Genomic DNA, 17,999 nt, shown 5'->3' on the forward strand with positions numbered 1-17,999 from the left:
ATTTAAGAAATGGTAACGGTACATTAGCTGTGGTTGCTCTGAAACAGTGTCCCCTCTGCCCTGACTGCATCTCCCCGAAGGAGCTTGCCGTTCCTGTTCCCCACTCATGACAGATCCAAACCACTGCAAAGCCAAATTCGTAAGGTGATGAGTGAGGTCTGGCAGTTACACACATGCAAACAACAAACCAAAACTAAGATCCCTCCCTGTCATCGCTTTTGTATTCATACAAGTTAAGCAGTTGAAATAGTAAAAATGTAATCGTCCTACACCTAAGATTAAAAAAAAAATCCAGACAGATGTGTAGGGCAGGTGCAATAGTGCAAATATATTTCGTTAATCAGAAATAGAAATGGGAAGTATTTCCATACAAGCTGACGTGACCTGCACTTCGCAGCCTCTCTCTCAAACCTGCTAGGTGACAAACATCCAATTTTGACTTTCACTCATGATGTCCTGCACACTTCTGTATGAGTCCGTTTATGATGCACGCTGGTGTGCATCCTTTACATTCCCCTCACCCCACAGAAGGGAATCTGGGCCTACGGTCAGATTTTATCGTGAGACAGATTTGGACACCATGCAAGAGTAGTTCCCAGGCTCTAGGTTCACTGTCCTCCAGGCGCCATCCTCCAGTGAGCCTAGCAAAAGGGCATTATCACTGAATTATTTTCAATTCAAGTGATTATGTTCATGGCTTGCACCGTAATATGAGCAAATATAAGAAAAGTTCAGATTGATACTATTAAATATATTATGGATATTTTATATTTCTTACCACAGTTTTTACAGTTTCACAAATATCAAAACCCAGGTGTACATGTCCATTTTGCAACACAGAATGACTATACAATTCCAAAAAGAGCAGGCATTTCAAATACACAATTCTGAAGTGTAAACACAGTGTACAAGCTCTTCACCTCACAATCCAGGTGGTATGCAGCAGCAGCTGAGGTAACACCGTACAGCATGAACTCAACATATGGTTGGTTTGCCTCAAGATGATTTTTAGCATCCTTCTGTCCTGTCACCTGTTCAGTCTGTAGTTCTCCCCCAAGTTATACAAACATACAATAAATACATTTCTGATTTTAAAGGACACTTAGACAAGTCATGAGGATTTACGTGAGTACAGTACATTTAAGTTCAAGTGCAAAAAAAGTAACTAGTGGCTAGTCGTCGATGTTTCTTTTTATTGTCTATGGTGTTGGTCCCAGGCACCACCAGAACACGGGTGGTTCTAAAAGCACAGCTAAAGCACAGCTACGGGACACCCCCTCAGTCAAGCTAACCCGATGTCAAGGCAGGTAGGAGCGTGCACCCCCTCTCCTGCTTAGCCGCTGCCATCTTCTTACCCCCAACCCTGCGCTGCCGTCAGCCTTGCCCCACAGCACACACCTTCCCCCGGGAAGGCCTGAACCATCATACACGTCTGATTTCAGGGGTGGTTGAGCCACACTCATTCCCGTAGAAGCTGAGTGCTCAGAGTGCTCAGAATCTCCCGGGAGCGAGCTGTTAACATAAGCAAATGGGCCAAAACACTGTCATGACTAAACCCCCCCCTGCCCCCAACTCCTCCCTGAGCCCAAGGATTTCCCTCCAGCAGCAATTTTCACTATGCACCAGCAACTGAGCTGGCTGCAGTTAATATTGAAAAGCGTAATAAAACATAATCCAAAGTCTTCCAGCGTCTTCTCAATGGGCAAAGTAATTTCCTAAACATACCGCAATTTAGTTACATTTGCTTCCTCCTGAGAATCTCTCACTCTGCTTGATTTCTGCATGAACAACTTTGCCCCTATAATCCTAATCATCAAGATTTTTAGGTGATTCCTCCCTACCCCCCACCTTCCCTAGGCACTTAAAGCTTACTGTTTTCTTAATAAATAACCACAGTAACTACACTGCATTAAATAAACCATTGTATAGATGATGAAATAAAAAACCAAAAAAACAGTGTGTCCATTGAAACCCTTGATCAATCTCAGGTTGTGCAATCTTGCTCAAAGATGCTTGTCTCAGTACAACATCAAATCTAAAATTACCCAAACGCACACAACCTACGCCCAACTGAAGGGCTGCAAGCGCAGAGGGTAACTGCTTCAGAAGCCTTCCTCCAGCTTTTTTGTTTCACTAAAACACCAGTTCAAAATCTTTGCTTCGCAGAACTAAACCTTTATCTCAAACAAGATAACATTAGCTTCAAAAACATATTCTTTGAATATGTGTGTATTTTACTTAATCCATCACCATAATATGAAGATACGCTTCCTAAAGCTACTCAGTTTCTGAGAACTCTTTACAGAGACAGTTCATGCTGTTTCTATATTTATTGGATCTGATATTTCCTAATAGACTATGCAGGGCAACTCAGTTTCTCTCCTAAAAAGTCTATTCATTTTGTCTTGGGAACAAATTCAAAGAAGAAAATTATCCAATCAAGTCAGACACTCTGTGCCTCAACAAGTGAGGAGTGAACTCCCTTGTCCTACAGACTGCAAAGAAATCTCACAGCACTTGACTCAGCTTTAGCAAAGCAGCCAAGAATTCTTCCTACCGTTAGATCCAGCCACATCACTTCCCTCAAGAACTCCGAACTTTTGGCTTTCCTGCTCATGTTGCTCTGTGTAGTCATATGAATATTTTTTATATAGTTAAAAGCTTGCACTGCATCACATTATGATCATTAAGATGAAGGAAGTCCTACTTTTGAGCTCCTACTCCAGCGTTTCCCAGGTGAGAAGCAGAATTCCATGCACTGGATTTGATAAGATGAGCGCATCTCAGGGCCCTGCAGCAGCAGGCTGAGCATCATGATCTGACACAACGCGGTCACCATCTACTTGGGAATCTGATGTTGCTGTAGGCGTTGGTGCTGAACAATTTCTGGACTGCCCAGAATCTGTCAGATTTTGGGGTTGTCTTGCTGAGCTGGCTGATGAAGCACTGCAATTCTCACTGATTTTCTAAAGAGAGGAGAAAGGATTGCATGCAAAAAGTAAGTATAAACACTCACAACACTGTCCCCAGTGGTATACCCCCAGATGCATTCAGGCACTTCTGGAAATTCACAAAGCACTTACTTCAAATGCCCGCAACATAACAAATTAAACTTAAAGAAGCAAAGCAAAAGTAGTACATTTAAATCCGGATGACACTAATAGCAAGCAGACAGTAACTTACCTTCCATCTCTTTTCCTAACTGCACTTTCCCAAGAAGCATGCAAAAAACAAACTTGTTGTGTTTCAAGGGAAAAAAAAACAGTTAACTGGACTTCAAAGTGTTATTTTGACCAAACAATTCTGTAACATTTTTTCATGTTCCTTAAATATAGCTTTCCTCAGTAGTTCCCTCCCTCCCCAAAATACTGCTCAGACTTTCTGAATGGCAGAACATCTGCAGTCCTGATGTATGATTCCATCCAGTCTACTCAAGCAGGCCTTACTAAGGAACATAAGGGCACCTTCCCCAGGGTGGAAACAGCAAGCCTTCACACCAATACCTTTCACATTAGAAGATGATACACCATCTATGATTATTTGTTTTGCACTGAAGAACAGAGAATATGGCAAGCATGTCCCTCTGCTTGAAGGAGTATAAGCAAGCACTAGCAAAATCAAGCCAAAATCTTAATGAAATAAGAAGGAATAATTTTTGTCACTAATACCATTTTCTGTGCACTGACCCTCCTGCCAAATGATCTATTTTCATTTGAAAGAGGCTATTTAACAAATGTAATAGAAGAGCTGGGTAGCCTTTTTCTCATTTCAGTATTTTATTATCACCAACCTAAAATAAATGACTGAGCGTAAAACCTGTTATGTTTTGCAGAAGGTTTGTCTTTTAGGGGCACTGAAACAGGGATAAGAGATTTTGGAGAACACAGATGATGAAAAATATACTACAATGGGGTCCACTGAATTTTGGCACATCAGCAAGAACTACTTTTATATCAGCACTGTATTTTTACGGGAAGGAAAAAATAATGAATAGACGATGTGCCACAGAGAAGCCAACAGGCATGAAAGCCTTTCTGGCCTCTTCACCATTCTCAGTGAAGCAGCTGGGTGGTGTCCAGCAATGTTGGACAAGTCCCCCTCAGACACCACCCAAATGCAAAACATTCTCTTCTTGCCATGTTCACTGCATAAGTTCTGTGTGATTGCTTTTCTCCAATTTCTCTTTTAAAAGGGGATAGCTTATACTAACCAAGACCCTGAGGGTATTTACCAGTGGGAAACAGAGCAGTTTCTCTGGACAAATGTCTTTGATGTCAGAGACCCAATGGTATCTTCAGTGTCACTATAAAAAGCACATTCTTTGACTCAGGGAAGTTCGAAAACAAACAAAAAACCCAACCAACCTAAAGCAGACATGCCTGTAAATATATTTTCAAGAATAAAGACAAGTAAGAAAGGCAGGAGATCGCTGACCAGGTGAAATTCCTACACGCTCTGCTCCGCTGATTCACACTCATACCCCAAATTACCCATTTCTAAAGACAGCAGTCGTGGAAAAAGCATTTCTGTGTTTACGCCTACCGGGTGCATAAGAAGGAACCTCGCCCACTCCTTCCAGACAGGTAAACACAGTGGTTTTAACCTTAACCATGCTGTTCTAAAACCTGCATTGACAGCATTTCCCTACTTTGTTTAAGCAGTATGCTTCAGCTCCATTCTGAAAGGCATGTCCAAAGCATTAGATGATAGTTCAAGATCCAAGTCCATCCAATCACTGATGAAGCTAAAAGTATTAAAAGGTATTTTGGGGGGAGACTGGACAGAAGGGAAATGGTGTAAAGTAAGCATCAGCAATCAGATATTTTAAGTCATGGAATGGCTCTTATCTGGTGTAAAAAAGATTAACTTTGAACAGAAGGCTCTGTATCCCATCAGTAGTTGTCTGGAACACCTATTTCTGCAACAATGTAGACATTTGATAGCATCACCCAAGGAAGCAAAACTAAATAAAAATCACTCCACACTCTGTTAAACAGCTATGCATCTTCATGTTCAATTACCACCTTGTAAATTTTGCAAAATGCATAACTCACAGATTCCAACTAATATGAAAACAGATGTAAACTTAAAGGGAATTCAAGTGTATCCAAGCCTGTAAAACAGAGCCTTTCTATGTCTCTCCCTCTCCTCCCATCTTCAGGAAGATAATAACTTGCAAAAAGTTATTCCTGCTGTACTATATATAGAAAACAACTCTATTTCATGCAGTATTTCAACTACTGTTTCACAACTCTGAATTTACTACAAGCTGACAGAGAATACCTGCCAGGTACTAACAGATTTACACAGCTATAAAGGTTTTCAAGCGTCCAACAAACATATAACAACTTCCTGTACATTAGAAGATTACCTGCAAAGGCTGATTCTCAGGAGTTGGACTGGTTTTGGATAGTTTAACCATCTCTTTTATCTGGTAGACAGCATAAGCTAAGGTGACCCAAGGAGAAGAGCTGATGCTCCAGGCAGGCTTGTTCACATCCTCTTGCTCTTCTTGGTGTTTAGTTTTCTTTAGAGGGAGCCTGGGCTCAGTCCGAGGCATGATATCTTCTGATTGCTGTTGTACAAGGTCAATAGTTGCTATGGGAACAGGACTGGAAGGCACTGGGATCCTTTCTGCCAGCATTGTCTTTTCTGGAGTTTGAAACAAAATAATCACTGGCAAAAGCCAACAAGTTTAAATGTGAAGCAGACAACAAACGTGAAGTGTTTCTTGCTTTCATAACACGGTTATCACTGTAATGAAAGCAGAAGACTGGCACAAACCGCCAGAAGTGAGACACGCCACAATCTAGTTAAGGAAACACGGTGTGGATGTTGTCCTACAGGCAAGGCTGTTCTGCAACTGCAGCGAGGTATATTAGATGGCTGCATAAACAGGAGCAGCTAAAGGCTATGAAGTGGTCCACTTGTTGCCAGCTAACTATTAGAAATATGTACTTTCATGTTACTGGAAATTTTAAAAAAGTCCTTTTCATGTTATATGCAAATTGAAAGTCTTTTAGACCTGTAGCAAACTTCTTTCTCTGCATAAAGCCTGCATCTTACAACTCACTCGTACTCATAGCTGAACACTGTCTTCAAGCAGGAACCATTTGTGAAGTCCCATAGCCTACATCATCAGAACAGCCGTTTCTGATCTTAAAATTTCTAAACCTACTGATTTGACTTAAAGAAGTTGTTTTAAATCTTCACCACTTTTTTTTTTTATTTAAGAAACAAACCATCCCTCTGTAGTTACCATGGAGTTATGCAGTTAGTGAGAAAAGAAGAAGGTTAGAGTGACACACTGGAGAAGACAAAATATCTGTCACAGAGTTTCAGGCAAAGGATGAAATCCTCCCAACAGACATTTACCTCTAGGGTCTTTCAATAATCTGAAAGAGTTTTCACAACTGTCTTGAAATGTCACCCATAAAATTACTTTCATGACACAACACAATGTGTCTTACAATCTTGAAGAAACAGGGTATTTATATATGAAAAGTAATTAAAGAGATTGTTAGAAACTGGTGGTTATTTTAAGTAATAGCTGTATGTTCTCTGCGAGTCTGTAAATAACACATTCTGTAAATTTTGAGAAAATATTTTTTTTTGAGTAGAAATATTTTACCGATTCAAAAGATCTTTTTTCAAAATTGTAAAATCATATTTTGTTTACAGACTCTTTAGATAGTACCGGATATTTTAAGCAATGGCTGGATGTTCTCTAATACTGAAGAAATGAAGAGACTAATCCTGCACGCACTTGACCACATGCTTAGTTTTACTCATCCAACTGGTCTTGTTGAAAGCAACCTAATTACTGCCACACAAAATTAAGATACACACTCTTAAGATGGGTAGTGTGTATTAAATGAAAACCAAAGACTGAAACAAACTAAATAGAATAAGGCAACTAAGAGCAAACTATTCTTTTGTAGGTTCACATGTAATTAACTGAAAGTTGATGGGAAACTGAAGCCGCAAATAACCTTTTCACTTTTCCATTTTTTGCTATTATCATTTGAACAGAGGTGAAGAAAATTCTAGCAAAATAAATATTTGAACAGTTCAGTACAGGCAACTTGATAACCAGTCAAGGACAATTCATTTGATATTCCAGCTAAAGAAAACTAACTTTCATTTCATACTCAAAGCTCATATTGGGAAGTAACATTTGGGTAAAAAGCAGCACAAAAAATTCACGACTTCTCAGAATTTGCCACAGTTTTCTTGTCTTGCAAGAATTCTATTTATGCCAAATCCTTAACTTTGCACTAAGTATTTAATGTCTGGTTAGCCTTTATATTAATAAAGGTGGAGATGAAAAAGTTGAAGTCCACCTGAGGGGAGATTTCTCAGGTGCCAGAACAGAACTGAGGCAGCTATAAGAGTTTGTGTCCTTTGAAACCCACTCTACAATTTCTGGGAGAGGTGGCTTGGACTGGTAGAATATGAGAGCATGCAGTAGTCAAGGTGACCTTAAAGAACTGATGCAACTGAAATGACTGACTACAGCTAAGACTAACCTAATGGATTCCCAGAACTGAGAGGACATACAGGTAGTAAAATATGTTATGCTTTCCTCCTATTGATATCCAAGAACTCAGTGCTGCCCTTCCTACAACAGGAGCATATCACCTCAATTTCTATCGTTGCTCAGGAAAAAACTTCTCACTTGAAAATAGTTTTGTAAAAATCTGAGTAAAGATATCAAACATACAAAATTAAGGCTGCCGGGAGCAGTTTCAGAGATACACTACAGAATTAGAGCTAGTGAAAAAAGGTCTCAGTGACATGAATATTTACCTTCTTCTTCGTCAGGAACCAAGAGCCACTGGATCAGTGCAAACAGAAGAAGAATCACTAAACAAGCCATCCCTATTCCTCTGAATGTGGCAGCAGGACCTGTAATGAGATGATGGGTTTTTTTGAGAATCTACTTACTTAATAAAGTAATACAAGATGAGTCAGCATTATGCGCTCCTTGAGTATGCATTGTCCCATGTAGACTCTTATTAGCTTGTTTCATTACATTTTCCTTCCCCAACACTTCTTCAACAGGCTTTGCAAAGGGTTTTTAACCAAGTAATTAGATTCTCATTTGTTCATAGAGAGGCTTCACAGCATCAACCTATTCTCTCACAAAGGATTCACTCATCTTACTTAAGGATCAGATTGGAGATTTGCTCACACAATACTAAAAATATCTAGGCATAACATATTTAATCAATCTGTAACACTGACAGGACAAAGTCATAAGCAACCTTGTCTGAATTCAGGGCTAACCTTGCTTTGATCAGGGGCCTGGACTGGAGATCTCCTGAGGTCCCCCCCAGCCCGAGCAGTTCTATGATTCCATGATTTATACAAAGTGCATTACTCTATAAAACATAACAATAGCTTAAGCATAAATAAATTTCAAGCTGGTAGTTCCGTAAAAAACAGAACTTCAATAAATAAAATAATTTGATACAATTTTTGCTTACCGAAGTAATTGACCAGAACGCCTCCGACCATAGCCCCGCATCCTCTGCCCAGCCCCAAGTGGAGACCTTGCAGGATTCCCTGGGCTGACGTTCTCAGCTCTGGAGGCACTGCTGCGCTAAGGTACGAAATACAAGCTGCCCATATAGCCGCATGTGTGACACCTAGAGAGATGAAGCATTGTGAAGAGTACAGGGTCCCGAGTGTACTAACACAACATCAGAGCCACTGCACTTGTCAGTTTGAGCATGCGTTGGGGAAAAACAACAAAATCTCTTCACTGACAAGTGCCTGTGAAGTACAAATCGGCTTTTGGTAATGTGATACTGGCAACCAAGCCACAGGGAGACATGAGGACTCCTTCTTCTGCAGAGTCTGTCAATAGCTCTTTCTCCGAGATGACCTCACTTCTCTTCTTGAGACACAGTCCCCAGGAAGACTAAATACAGTCCCTTAAAAGTCTCTCTGCCACATTCCTTGTCCCTTCGAGAGTGACCCGGGGCCTTTGAAATATATTCCTGGATTTCATAAGCTGCAGGCAATTAAAGTATTGATGCCTCTCAGCAGTCTCCTTACTGCCAAAATGTAGGCAGTGCAAAGGTCATAAAAGCCAAACTATATCAGAGATATCCACCTCATTTCAGAGGCAAGATTTAACCCCCTCCTGCCCTTCTCACCGCCCCCCAAAACCAACCACCCCCACACAACCTCTTACTGAACTCAACACCAACACACTCTGCATTTAGCACTGAATGGTCTGGAGGGGAAAAGCACACAAGCTCCTCGGGATAGGCCAAAGATACCGATTTTCACACCTGCTGTTCAGAGGCAGAGTCAGCGTGCCCTTCCTCCCGCTATGACTGCATCCTGCGTAGGCGCTGCCGCCGCCTCGGATTTCACCCACTCCCGCTCTGGGGACCGAGCACAGCAGAGGTCTGTCCTCACTGCTGTAAACAACGGCCACCTATCCAAGACAGCCCTAGCTCCCCAGCAGAGATCTGGGAAGACTCTTTCTGGCACGTGCCTTGTAGATTCAGGGTTATGAACATTTTTTCCTATCCCAGAAGGGGGACAGGTAAGGGGAAAGACAGTGAGTGACCATCAGCACGCAGGAACAGGCTGCAGGTGGAGCCCTCATCTCTGAGCACCTGCTTGGTGAGGTTTTGGTGGAGCGAGGAAGAACAGGACAGAAAAAGGCAGGGTTGTGGGGAAGTTGGAAAAACAAAACAGTTTTGTAGCTTGTCACACATTAAATAAGCCTGAACTATTTTGCCACCCTCAGACTGAGTGGGAATAATTTTTTCTTATTTGAGTGGTATTAAAAATAGTCATCACAGTTTACCAATGCTTAAGCTCTACTGCCTCATTTTTAAAAAAATGTTGGCACAATTGATGATTCAGTCAACATGTTTCTGTCCTCTATACTTGACTTATTAATGAACAGTTGGACACTCAATAATTACTTAGGCATTTAGGCTGAAGACTCACAAGAGAAGAAAACACATGATTTTGTAATACAGAATAACTTGGACTTTTCTTAGTTGTAAAATGATAAATAGCATTGTATGGAATTGAAAAGTTCAGGTACAGACATGTTAGATGTCCATAAGGCTGTTCAATTTCATTCCAAATCTAAATAAAAATTTCTTGAGCTTTGGGTTTGTAAAGACCACCTTTATACATTGCGGAGCTGGTTTTGCTAATACTACATTCACCTTGTTGAAAAATAAAAAGCTTACATTAGGATGAGTGTATTTTACCATACCATTTACAGTTTCAGGCTTGAAAAACTCAGATTTTCCATACAAAAAAGCCCAGAGTTTTAAAGCTCGCTGAATATCTACTTTTTTCTAATGCAGACCCATGTATGCACTGAAAATATCAACCAAGAACTATCCCAATAATAAAGCAAAGCTAATCTAATATACATAATGTGGCTTTTGTTCTAGAAAAGTTATCAATTAATATAAAACATTCAATTTTATCAGCTATTAAAGAGTAAGTCAAGTTTTAAAGCCAGGCAAATCAAAAACACATCAGAAATTGTTTGAACCATGAAGCACAATACCACTGTTATTTGTTTGAAAACAAAAGGTCATAACTTAACCAACAGGTTCTTTGATGTTTTCACCTTTACTAGGCAATCCAGATAGAACATAGTGTTCCCAGTTCCTCTGAGAGCAAATCCATACCTATAAACCAGCTTACTTCACTTGCCTTTAAAGGTACAGAAGGTACAGGTTTGGTTTTTTTTTTTTTGTATGTGTACATTACTAACCTGATTTTTATTGTAATTATTTATACAACAGTGACTATTTGGAACAGTTTTTACAACAACTTTAATAAGAAGTCTGGTCTGGATTACTGCTAAATCACAATTCTTTTAAAAATAAGTTGTTCACAATATCTATATTGTGACATTATTTGCTAAAACCACTAACCACCATTTCACCATCTGGACTATGGTTCCACCAACTAACAACCCTAGTGTTATGCTTAGAATAATAATGTTTAGCAAACTTAGGATAAATCACATATAAACCAAGAGTTGAAGATGTGGGGAGTCAAATTTATTTTGAGAGATATATCCTAATTATTGCCAGTTAAAGACCCAAGCTTTTTGCTCTCTAGACATAACTGTGTTGCTGATCATCAGTAGGAGTCCCTTATAATACTGCTTGGAGTTTGTTGGATAACTGCCAAGTGTCAAGCTCATTTTCAGGTTATCAGTACAGTTTTGTAATTTAGAAAATTATTTTTATCCAAATTGGTGAGCTAGTACAGCTGTTACCAGGGACTTTGGACCACTGCTCTGGAACAGTAAGTTGCAGCTAACTAGCATATCAGAACTTGATCTGTGCAAAATGAACAAGCCTGCTTGTGTGTTCGCAGGCTAATGACATATATATACACTATATGCATTTGCCTACAAGGATGTCTTGAAATTTTCAGTTATTAAAGGTTCAGCCAAAGCTATTTTCATACATTGCATGTGCAAGTCAATACAGCATGCAGATTCAAAACTCTAAATTAAGAAGTGAGTTTAAATCTCCTCATTTACTCCTCTGAGAGTGCAATGCACTTAAAAAATCCTCATCCCAGTTCCAGACAGCAACTGAGACACAGCATGGTTCTTATTACAATCAATAGATTCAGTTTGCAGAGTCATCTTCTAGAAATCTCTCCATGCCCTTCAGCACAACACATGGGGATAATCCTTCTATTGCAGAAACACATTAAAAAGAAAAATAAATTCTTTACAGAAGTCAGACGAAACTGTTGTTGACCTTAAAACCCCTCCAGCTGATGGAACTGGAATTTACATAGAATTTGACAGCTTCCTGGAAAAAGTCTTATGTACAATTACAACAAGGACTTCACCAAGGGATTTAAAAGACCCATCAACCTGATGCAGTCACATGGCTCACACGGTACCCACGTGTTCTGCACAATCTACTCCTTTTTTGTTTTTAAATACTCCTAACCTTACATGTGCAAAGCAGCTACAAGTCTTACCTCCCTCTGTCAACAAACTCGCTTAACAAAAATAAGAGCTTCCACTTCAGCAAATTTCATTAAGGTGTCACCTCTTATCCCTACTGACAGGTGCAGTGGATGAGTAGGAAAGAAAGCAGAGCCCAAAGAAACAGGATTTGGTAACTGCTGCAAAAGAAATAATGAATCAAGAAGAGATTAAAACCAGTAAGAGTGAGGAGGGAAAATACAGGGGGACAAAAAGAAGTCAACAGTACTTCTGATAAACTTGGATCTGCCATTCAGCAACACTGAATAAGATTACTGGAACCTAACAAATGTAGTGGCAGCGATTAGACACACACAGGGTACCTATGGACTTCACGGGCAGTAACAAACTACGTTAGATGCAGGCTGAAAAGCGCATGCAGAACACGAAGAAGCTTTCAGGGGAGGGTGTGTGTTTTAACTTTGTCATTTGCTGGCTATAAATAACTGCAAATAGCAAGATTAACCCAAGCATACATGATTCAGCAGTGGCCAGATATAGAGAAAGTCTGGCAGATAAATTTATGAAAAAGTATTATTTTGAAGATCCTTATTTTTTTCTTTAAATCTCAATTACTCAAGACTACACCACACAAAAAAACCACGAAAAAAGCTCCCTCACAGCCTTGCTGTGAAAGCAAACCTACATATTAAGCAATTCATATTGAAATTTCAGCAGAATAAAAACAAGATTCAAAGTAAAAGAAACTTCTTTCTCAGCCATGACTATAGGATGCTTCTGGGCACAAACTTATGGCTGTATTGTTGAGACACAAGTTTCTTTCCTATATTTTGAGTTGTGGTATCTTTAAAACAGGATTACCTAGAAGGTAATATCCAAAGCTTTGTATTCATAATTTGTTCCCCCTAGATGTTTAAGCAGGCAAGAGTATAACACAGCCACATTTTTCAGGTTTTTTGTAACATTTTCATATTTTAACAACTGGTATGAATGACCAAGTATCAAGTCAATAGTTGTGGTTCAGGGTTTTTTTTAGTAACAAAATTCAGCAGGTTGCTATTGCGGCAGTTTTAATGCAATAAACTGTTTTTGTTAGGAGGGAGGTAAGGAGTCAGGACACAAACAGATCTCCTACATATATGTAGAGGTCTACACAGGGCTCTCCAATGGCATTTTATAACTCAAGTTAAAATCTACCTTACAAAGACTTCTGCAAATAGAGTAGAAGTTAATACAAGTTCAAATTATGCTGCACATATAGAAAATTTCCACAGATTATACTTAGAAGTTTTATTCTTCTAGGTAGTAATGTATAAATCCAAACTACTGGCTTTAACAAAGATGGTACAATTATTTTTAAAGGCAGCAAAAACATTTTCTGCACTTGTATTAACCCTTCTCTTGCAAGCTTACAAACCCAAATACTTCAGTATTCTTCAAATACTGAAGAAACAGAAAGCAAAATAGTTTAGATTTTTCCTGGTTTTGAGAAATGGTACGAAGACACAAAAAAAGTCATAAAATCTAAGTTAGAACAATTCATACTTTAACATTGCAATGAAGATCTCAGACTTCTTTGACAACACAACTTGAAAACAGGGCTCAAGTTACTTTTCATAGACCACACCTCTGTCCTTCTAATTAAACTGGTTAAAGAGCAAGTATCTTAAAGAAGCTCTATTAGCACAAAGCTATTGAAAGAAATTCCTCTCTAGTTATTAAAAAAATTAATTCTACAGTCTAAAGGTATTGATCGAACAATACCACTAAAAAACTGCAAAATATTTTAAGAGACAGAACGATCCAGACTATGTTCTTTTTTTTTTTTTTTTACAGCATCCTTTCATGAACCGCAACCTTTTGCATTTAATGAATTTCACATTTATCACCAAACAGGATTTGCAGTAGGTGTGTACCCAGCTTGTGCTTCTCTTTGTTTAGTTAAAGGGTGTGTTGGCCTCGCACAGTTCTGTTTGAATAAACTGTGCACAATCAAATGCAAACCCACCCTTTTGACGTCAACTATTTCCCTAGATAAACAGTAATGATTTATGAACCTGGGTCTTCTGGGATATTTGTGGTCAAAACAAATAGAGAAATGCCAGATTTTTAGTTAAATCATAGCTCATTTGAAAAGAAGATAAACGAAAGCACCTGATCTTTTACTGAAAGGGCATGAGTGCACTGTCTTACCTTGAAGTACCTCCATTGGAAGAACAGTCCAAGCGTTTTCCAGATAGGAGATGTAGATGTATCGAGCAGTATTACAGGCAAGACCAATATAAAGCACTCTAAAGGAAGTAAGGAAAAGAGAAGTCAGGATAGTTTGCACTTTCCTTTTTTGGTATGTTATAATATAGCATACTGCTTCAGAAATCATTTGCATGCGTACAAACAGTTTGCCAGTCTAAGGCATTTGCTCAACACAAAATACATTCTTTAAGTCCTACACTCAAACATAAACTCTCCTCTTGCCCACTCCAAACACATATTCAAACTGAGGCTAAAATTAACACTCTCTTCAACATCCTAATGGAAAAAAAAATTCAAAGGGACAGCACATCCACTGAGCTTTTAACTAAGCTCTGTAGTTCTACAGCACGCTCTACACAGGATTGTAGTTCAGAGAGACCATTTCTAAGCACATTCAACACCCCTTCCAAACAATCTTCTTTTCTAATCATTCAGAGATTCATTCTGCCATTTTAATGTAAGCCTGGTGCAGGCTTCTATTAGATGAATTAATTTTACCCCAATTAATATAAGTTTATAGTTCTAGTATCTGCAAACTGCTCAGAACTACTCTAAAAACACATCCCACAGAAGCAATATGGTTTATAACAACATGCCTCAGGATAAAACTTAACTATCCTGTTGAAAAGCAGCAGATGCTGCATCTCAGAACCAAGAGGAAAAAAAGCTCTTGTAACATTTTTTAAACAATGAAGCACAAAGACTACTTGTGCAGTGCATTTCCCATTGCATGTTTAACCTGATGACTGTTCCCTTCCAGTCTTCAGATTTAACTTAGCTTACCTCTGGGGTGCGTATTCAACCAGCTATCTTTCTCTTATTTTTAGATGGATCTTCGAAACAAAGAATTCAAAACATGGTTTTTAGCTTGAGAAAAGATACTGTTGCAACCTTTAAAGTTTTTTTTTTCAAGGACAAGGATGATTTACTGTCCAAACCTGGCTTCATGGTTGACCCCTGGGTTTTGCACAAGTGAAATAAATGCAATTGATATCAAAGGTGTAAGTAAGCACAGGCACTGTGAAAGGGCTCGTTATTCTGTGATGCTTTTTTAGTTATTCTACAAAAGCAGACCTAGATTTAATTAAATGGTACAGCCACTGAAAAATCTAGAGTAAGATGTAATCATAAAAATGCAGCATCTTGTTAACATTTGAGGTCTCCAAATATACATGTTGACAGCTAAAAAAACAGTACCACAGTTTTCATCATGTCACTGATATCAAAAAACATTCAAAATAATAAAGACAGGTCTATGCATTTCAGAACATGGATTTACAGAAGACAATATATTGTACTTTCAACAAGTTGGGTAAGCTTGCAGGAAGGCCCTCCCACTCCCCAAATCACACGTCAGACCAAGCTGTGTTGCTTCCAGCTACATGTGAGGTCCATGAATAGCTGGTTCAAGCTGCCTTTAGGCAACACAAGCCCAAGCATTCATTGAAGAAAACATGGGAAGACATGAAAAAGTTCGTTATTATACAATAAAGAGAACAAAATTGTTCTTTGCGCCATGCATCATAAATTTCATCTCGCCCTTTAATTAATGGCTTCTGTTCCAAACAAATAACTTCGTTCCTTTCATAGCCACAACTTAATGTAATTCTTATGTGCATTTCTGTCACATTTCTGAAGTGTATAAGACACATTTGCCACAAAAGGGAAGCAAACATACAAGGTCTGCAGGCTCCTTTCTTCATTCCCCTACTAGTAAGGCCCAGGGTGATGCACACTCTTGGGGATACAAAGGAATCACCTCCCCATATACTTGTTTTTCCTCATCAGCAGTACAATGTGCCCAGCTCTCTGTTTAGGACCAGTCCTTGCCAGCTTAATTTCACTTTTGTCTAGCAAAACCCTTGCCTGTACACCAAGAACTTTCGTCCCATCTCAGCTGTTCCTTATCACAGCCAGACCAGAGCTGTGAAGAAGTCTCCTCCTGCTTTATAGTTTTTCCATCACCACTAATACACTCGGCTACCTGTGCTTTTCCACCATGTTGCACTTGCAGAAAGATTCAGATTCAGAGTTTAAGAGCAGCAATTTAGCCAGGTTCTACCTTCTAATTTGTTAGAGTGTGTACAGAGTTTTAGGCAAATTACAGTTTATGAAGATCTCTATAATTATGCTTTTGGAGGGGTACGTCACACAAGAACTTTTGTGTATTTAGTCTTTTCAAAAATGTATTTATAATAATCACTTAGGCTCTTTATTGGACCTAAATAGAAAACGTAAGCAGACGTTCCTTATGAACCCTATATGCAATATCCACAGAGACAGAGAAAATATTCAATTTACAGGTTAAACATTTAAAGTACAGAATCTATATTTATGTTAAGGAAACCAAGCTGTTTACAGCCATGACTACCAGCCTTCACTTCCTATAAAAACTCACATGCTGGAATTGTGGTCAGACAAACACATTCAAGCTTAACCTCAAGTAAGAGGTTATTTTCAGAGATTAACATCATCTTCCTAAACTCAATGACAGTTATGAGTGCTTCTACACAGGATACCATTCAACAGTGGTGTCTAAATATTTGATAGGCAGTTTTGTACTCTTTTCCATTGCAATATCCTCTCAAAGAGCTTGTGGCCTTCACCACACTTTCTCATGACTTATTTCTTTTTAACTCTTTAGTTTACTTTTAAATGAGAACCTACTCTGTCATCTCTCAGAAGGTGCCTGGCAGAGGCAAGGCAAAAAGTACCCTTCTAACATCTGCAATATGTTAACATCTCTCCTTGTAAATCTGTACAATCCCAGAACAGCTTTCTAGCTGAACCAATCACTGTCATTACTCCAGATCCATCTAGTGACCTGCTAATATACAATGTTAGAAATACCAGCAGCATGTATAACATATGCACCCTTGCAGTGCACATGTGTATGAACAGTAAAGCTAATGAAGTCAGAAACCAGGCATTTTAATAAGCATATGGTTAGTATGCTCATGCTTAAAATGCTTGGACAATAATTTGAGTATTAGTTAAAAAAAAAGCTGTGAAAACAGAATAGGCTTCTGTTTGTAAGGGTCTATTGTAAGGGTCTTGTTTTCCAACACATACAATGGTAGAAACAGAAAGCTTTATGAGGACAGAAAAGGAAAACTGAGCTTCTATCTGTTTTCTTGCAGTTCTACAAAGGACAGTCAGTAGGATTTTTTTTTTTCCTGCTACTGTGACAGTGCATGCAATTCTGGTACTCATGACTGTCTTCAAAGAATTGGGACAGGAAGAAAAGATTGAATGATAATGTTCAAATAAAGACTGCTGAAATACTGTCTACATCTAGGAGTCTAACAACACAGAAGAAAGGACTTTGAGCTATTAAAAGAAAATTTTAAAAAATACCAATCCCAAATGCTTCTGGCTAAGACAGTTCCAAGAAGGATACATAGTTGGAGGCCACTGGTTGTTATTAATGGGAGAATGACTATCTGTACTATAAGGCAGCAGACATACAGAACTATGAAAGAACACGAGCTATGAACTCCTACACATTCCTCTTTAAAAAAAAAAAGTTTGCCTCCTCTTGAACAAACCATGCATTATACAAAGTTCAAAAAGTACGAGAAGAAAGGCAACCAGAAGGAGACATCTCATAAACTTGGATGACTAAATACAAGTAAGCACCAGAGAACATTAAAATATGACTAATGTGCATTTCCCAGGTGTAGGTATAAATGATGTTTCATTGCAAATAGGAGCTAGCGTTTAAACAACTCAATCTTGATCCAATCTTGGCCTCATAAGCTTAACAGTGGAAGGA

The 17,999-nt window shown here is 38.8% G+C and overlaps 1 protein-coding gene across 3 annotated transcripts in view; it reads right to left on the reverse strand.

Annotated features, from left to right (window-relative positions):
* Positions 1–750: 750 nt before the first annotated feature.
* The window catches only part of MFSD6 (major facilitator superfamily domain containing 6), a 30,934-nt gene continuing 13,685 nt past the window's right edge, over positions 751–17,999 (reverse strand). For 2 of the 3 annotated variants that reach the window (XM_074829606.1, XM_074829605.1), the window contains 5 exons: positions 14,165–14,262; positions 8,490–8,651; positions 7,810–7,908; positions 5,372–5,652; positions 751–2,966 (listed from right to left, as the gene is read on the reverse strand). In XM_074829606.1, the coding sequence (XP_074685707.1) occupies positions 2,784–2,966; positions 5,372–5,652; positions 7,810–7,908; positions 8,490–8,651; positions 14,165–14,262 (823 nt within the window). In that variant the 3' untranslated portion in view covers positions 751–2,783. Of the gene's footprint in view, positions 2,967–3,183; positions 3,203–5,371; positions 5,653–7,809; positions 7,909–8,489; positions 8,652–14,164; positions 14,263–17,999 lie in introns of all 3 variants that reach the window. The other variant, XM_074829607.1, reaches the window with a different exon arrangement.

The sequence above is a fragment of the Strix aluco genome, chromosome 6 (genome assembly GCF_031877795.1).
Source record: "Strix aluco isolate bStrAlu1 chromosome 6, bStrAlu1.hap1, whole genome shotgun sequence".
NCBI lineage: Eukaryota > Metazoa > Chordata > Aves > Strigiformes > Strigidae > Strix > Strix aluco.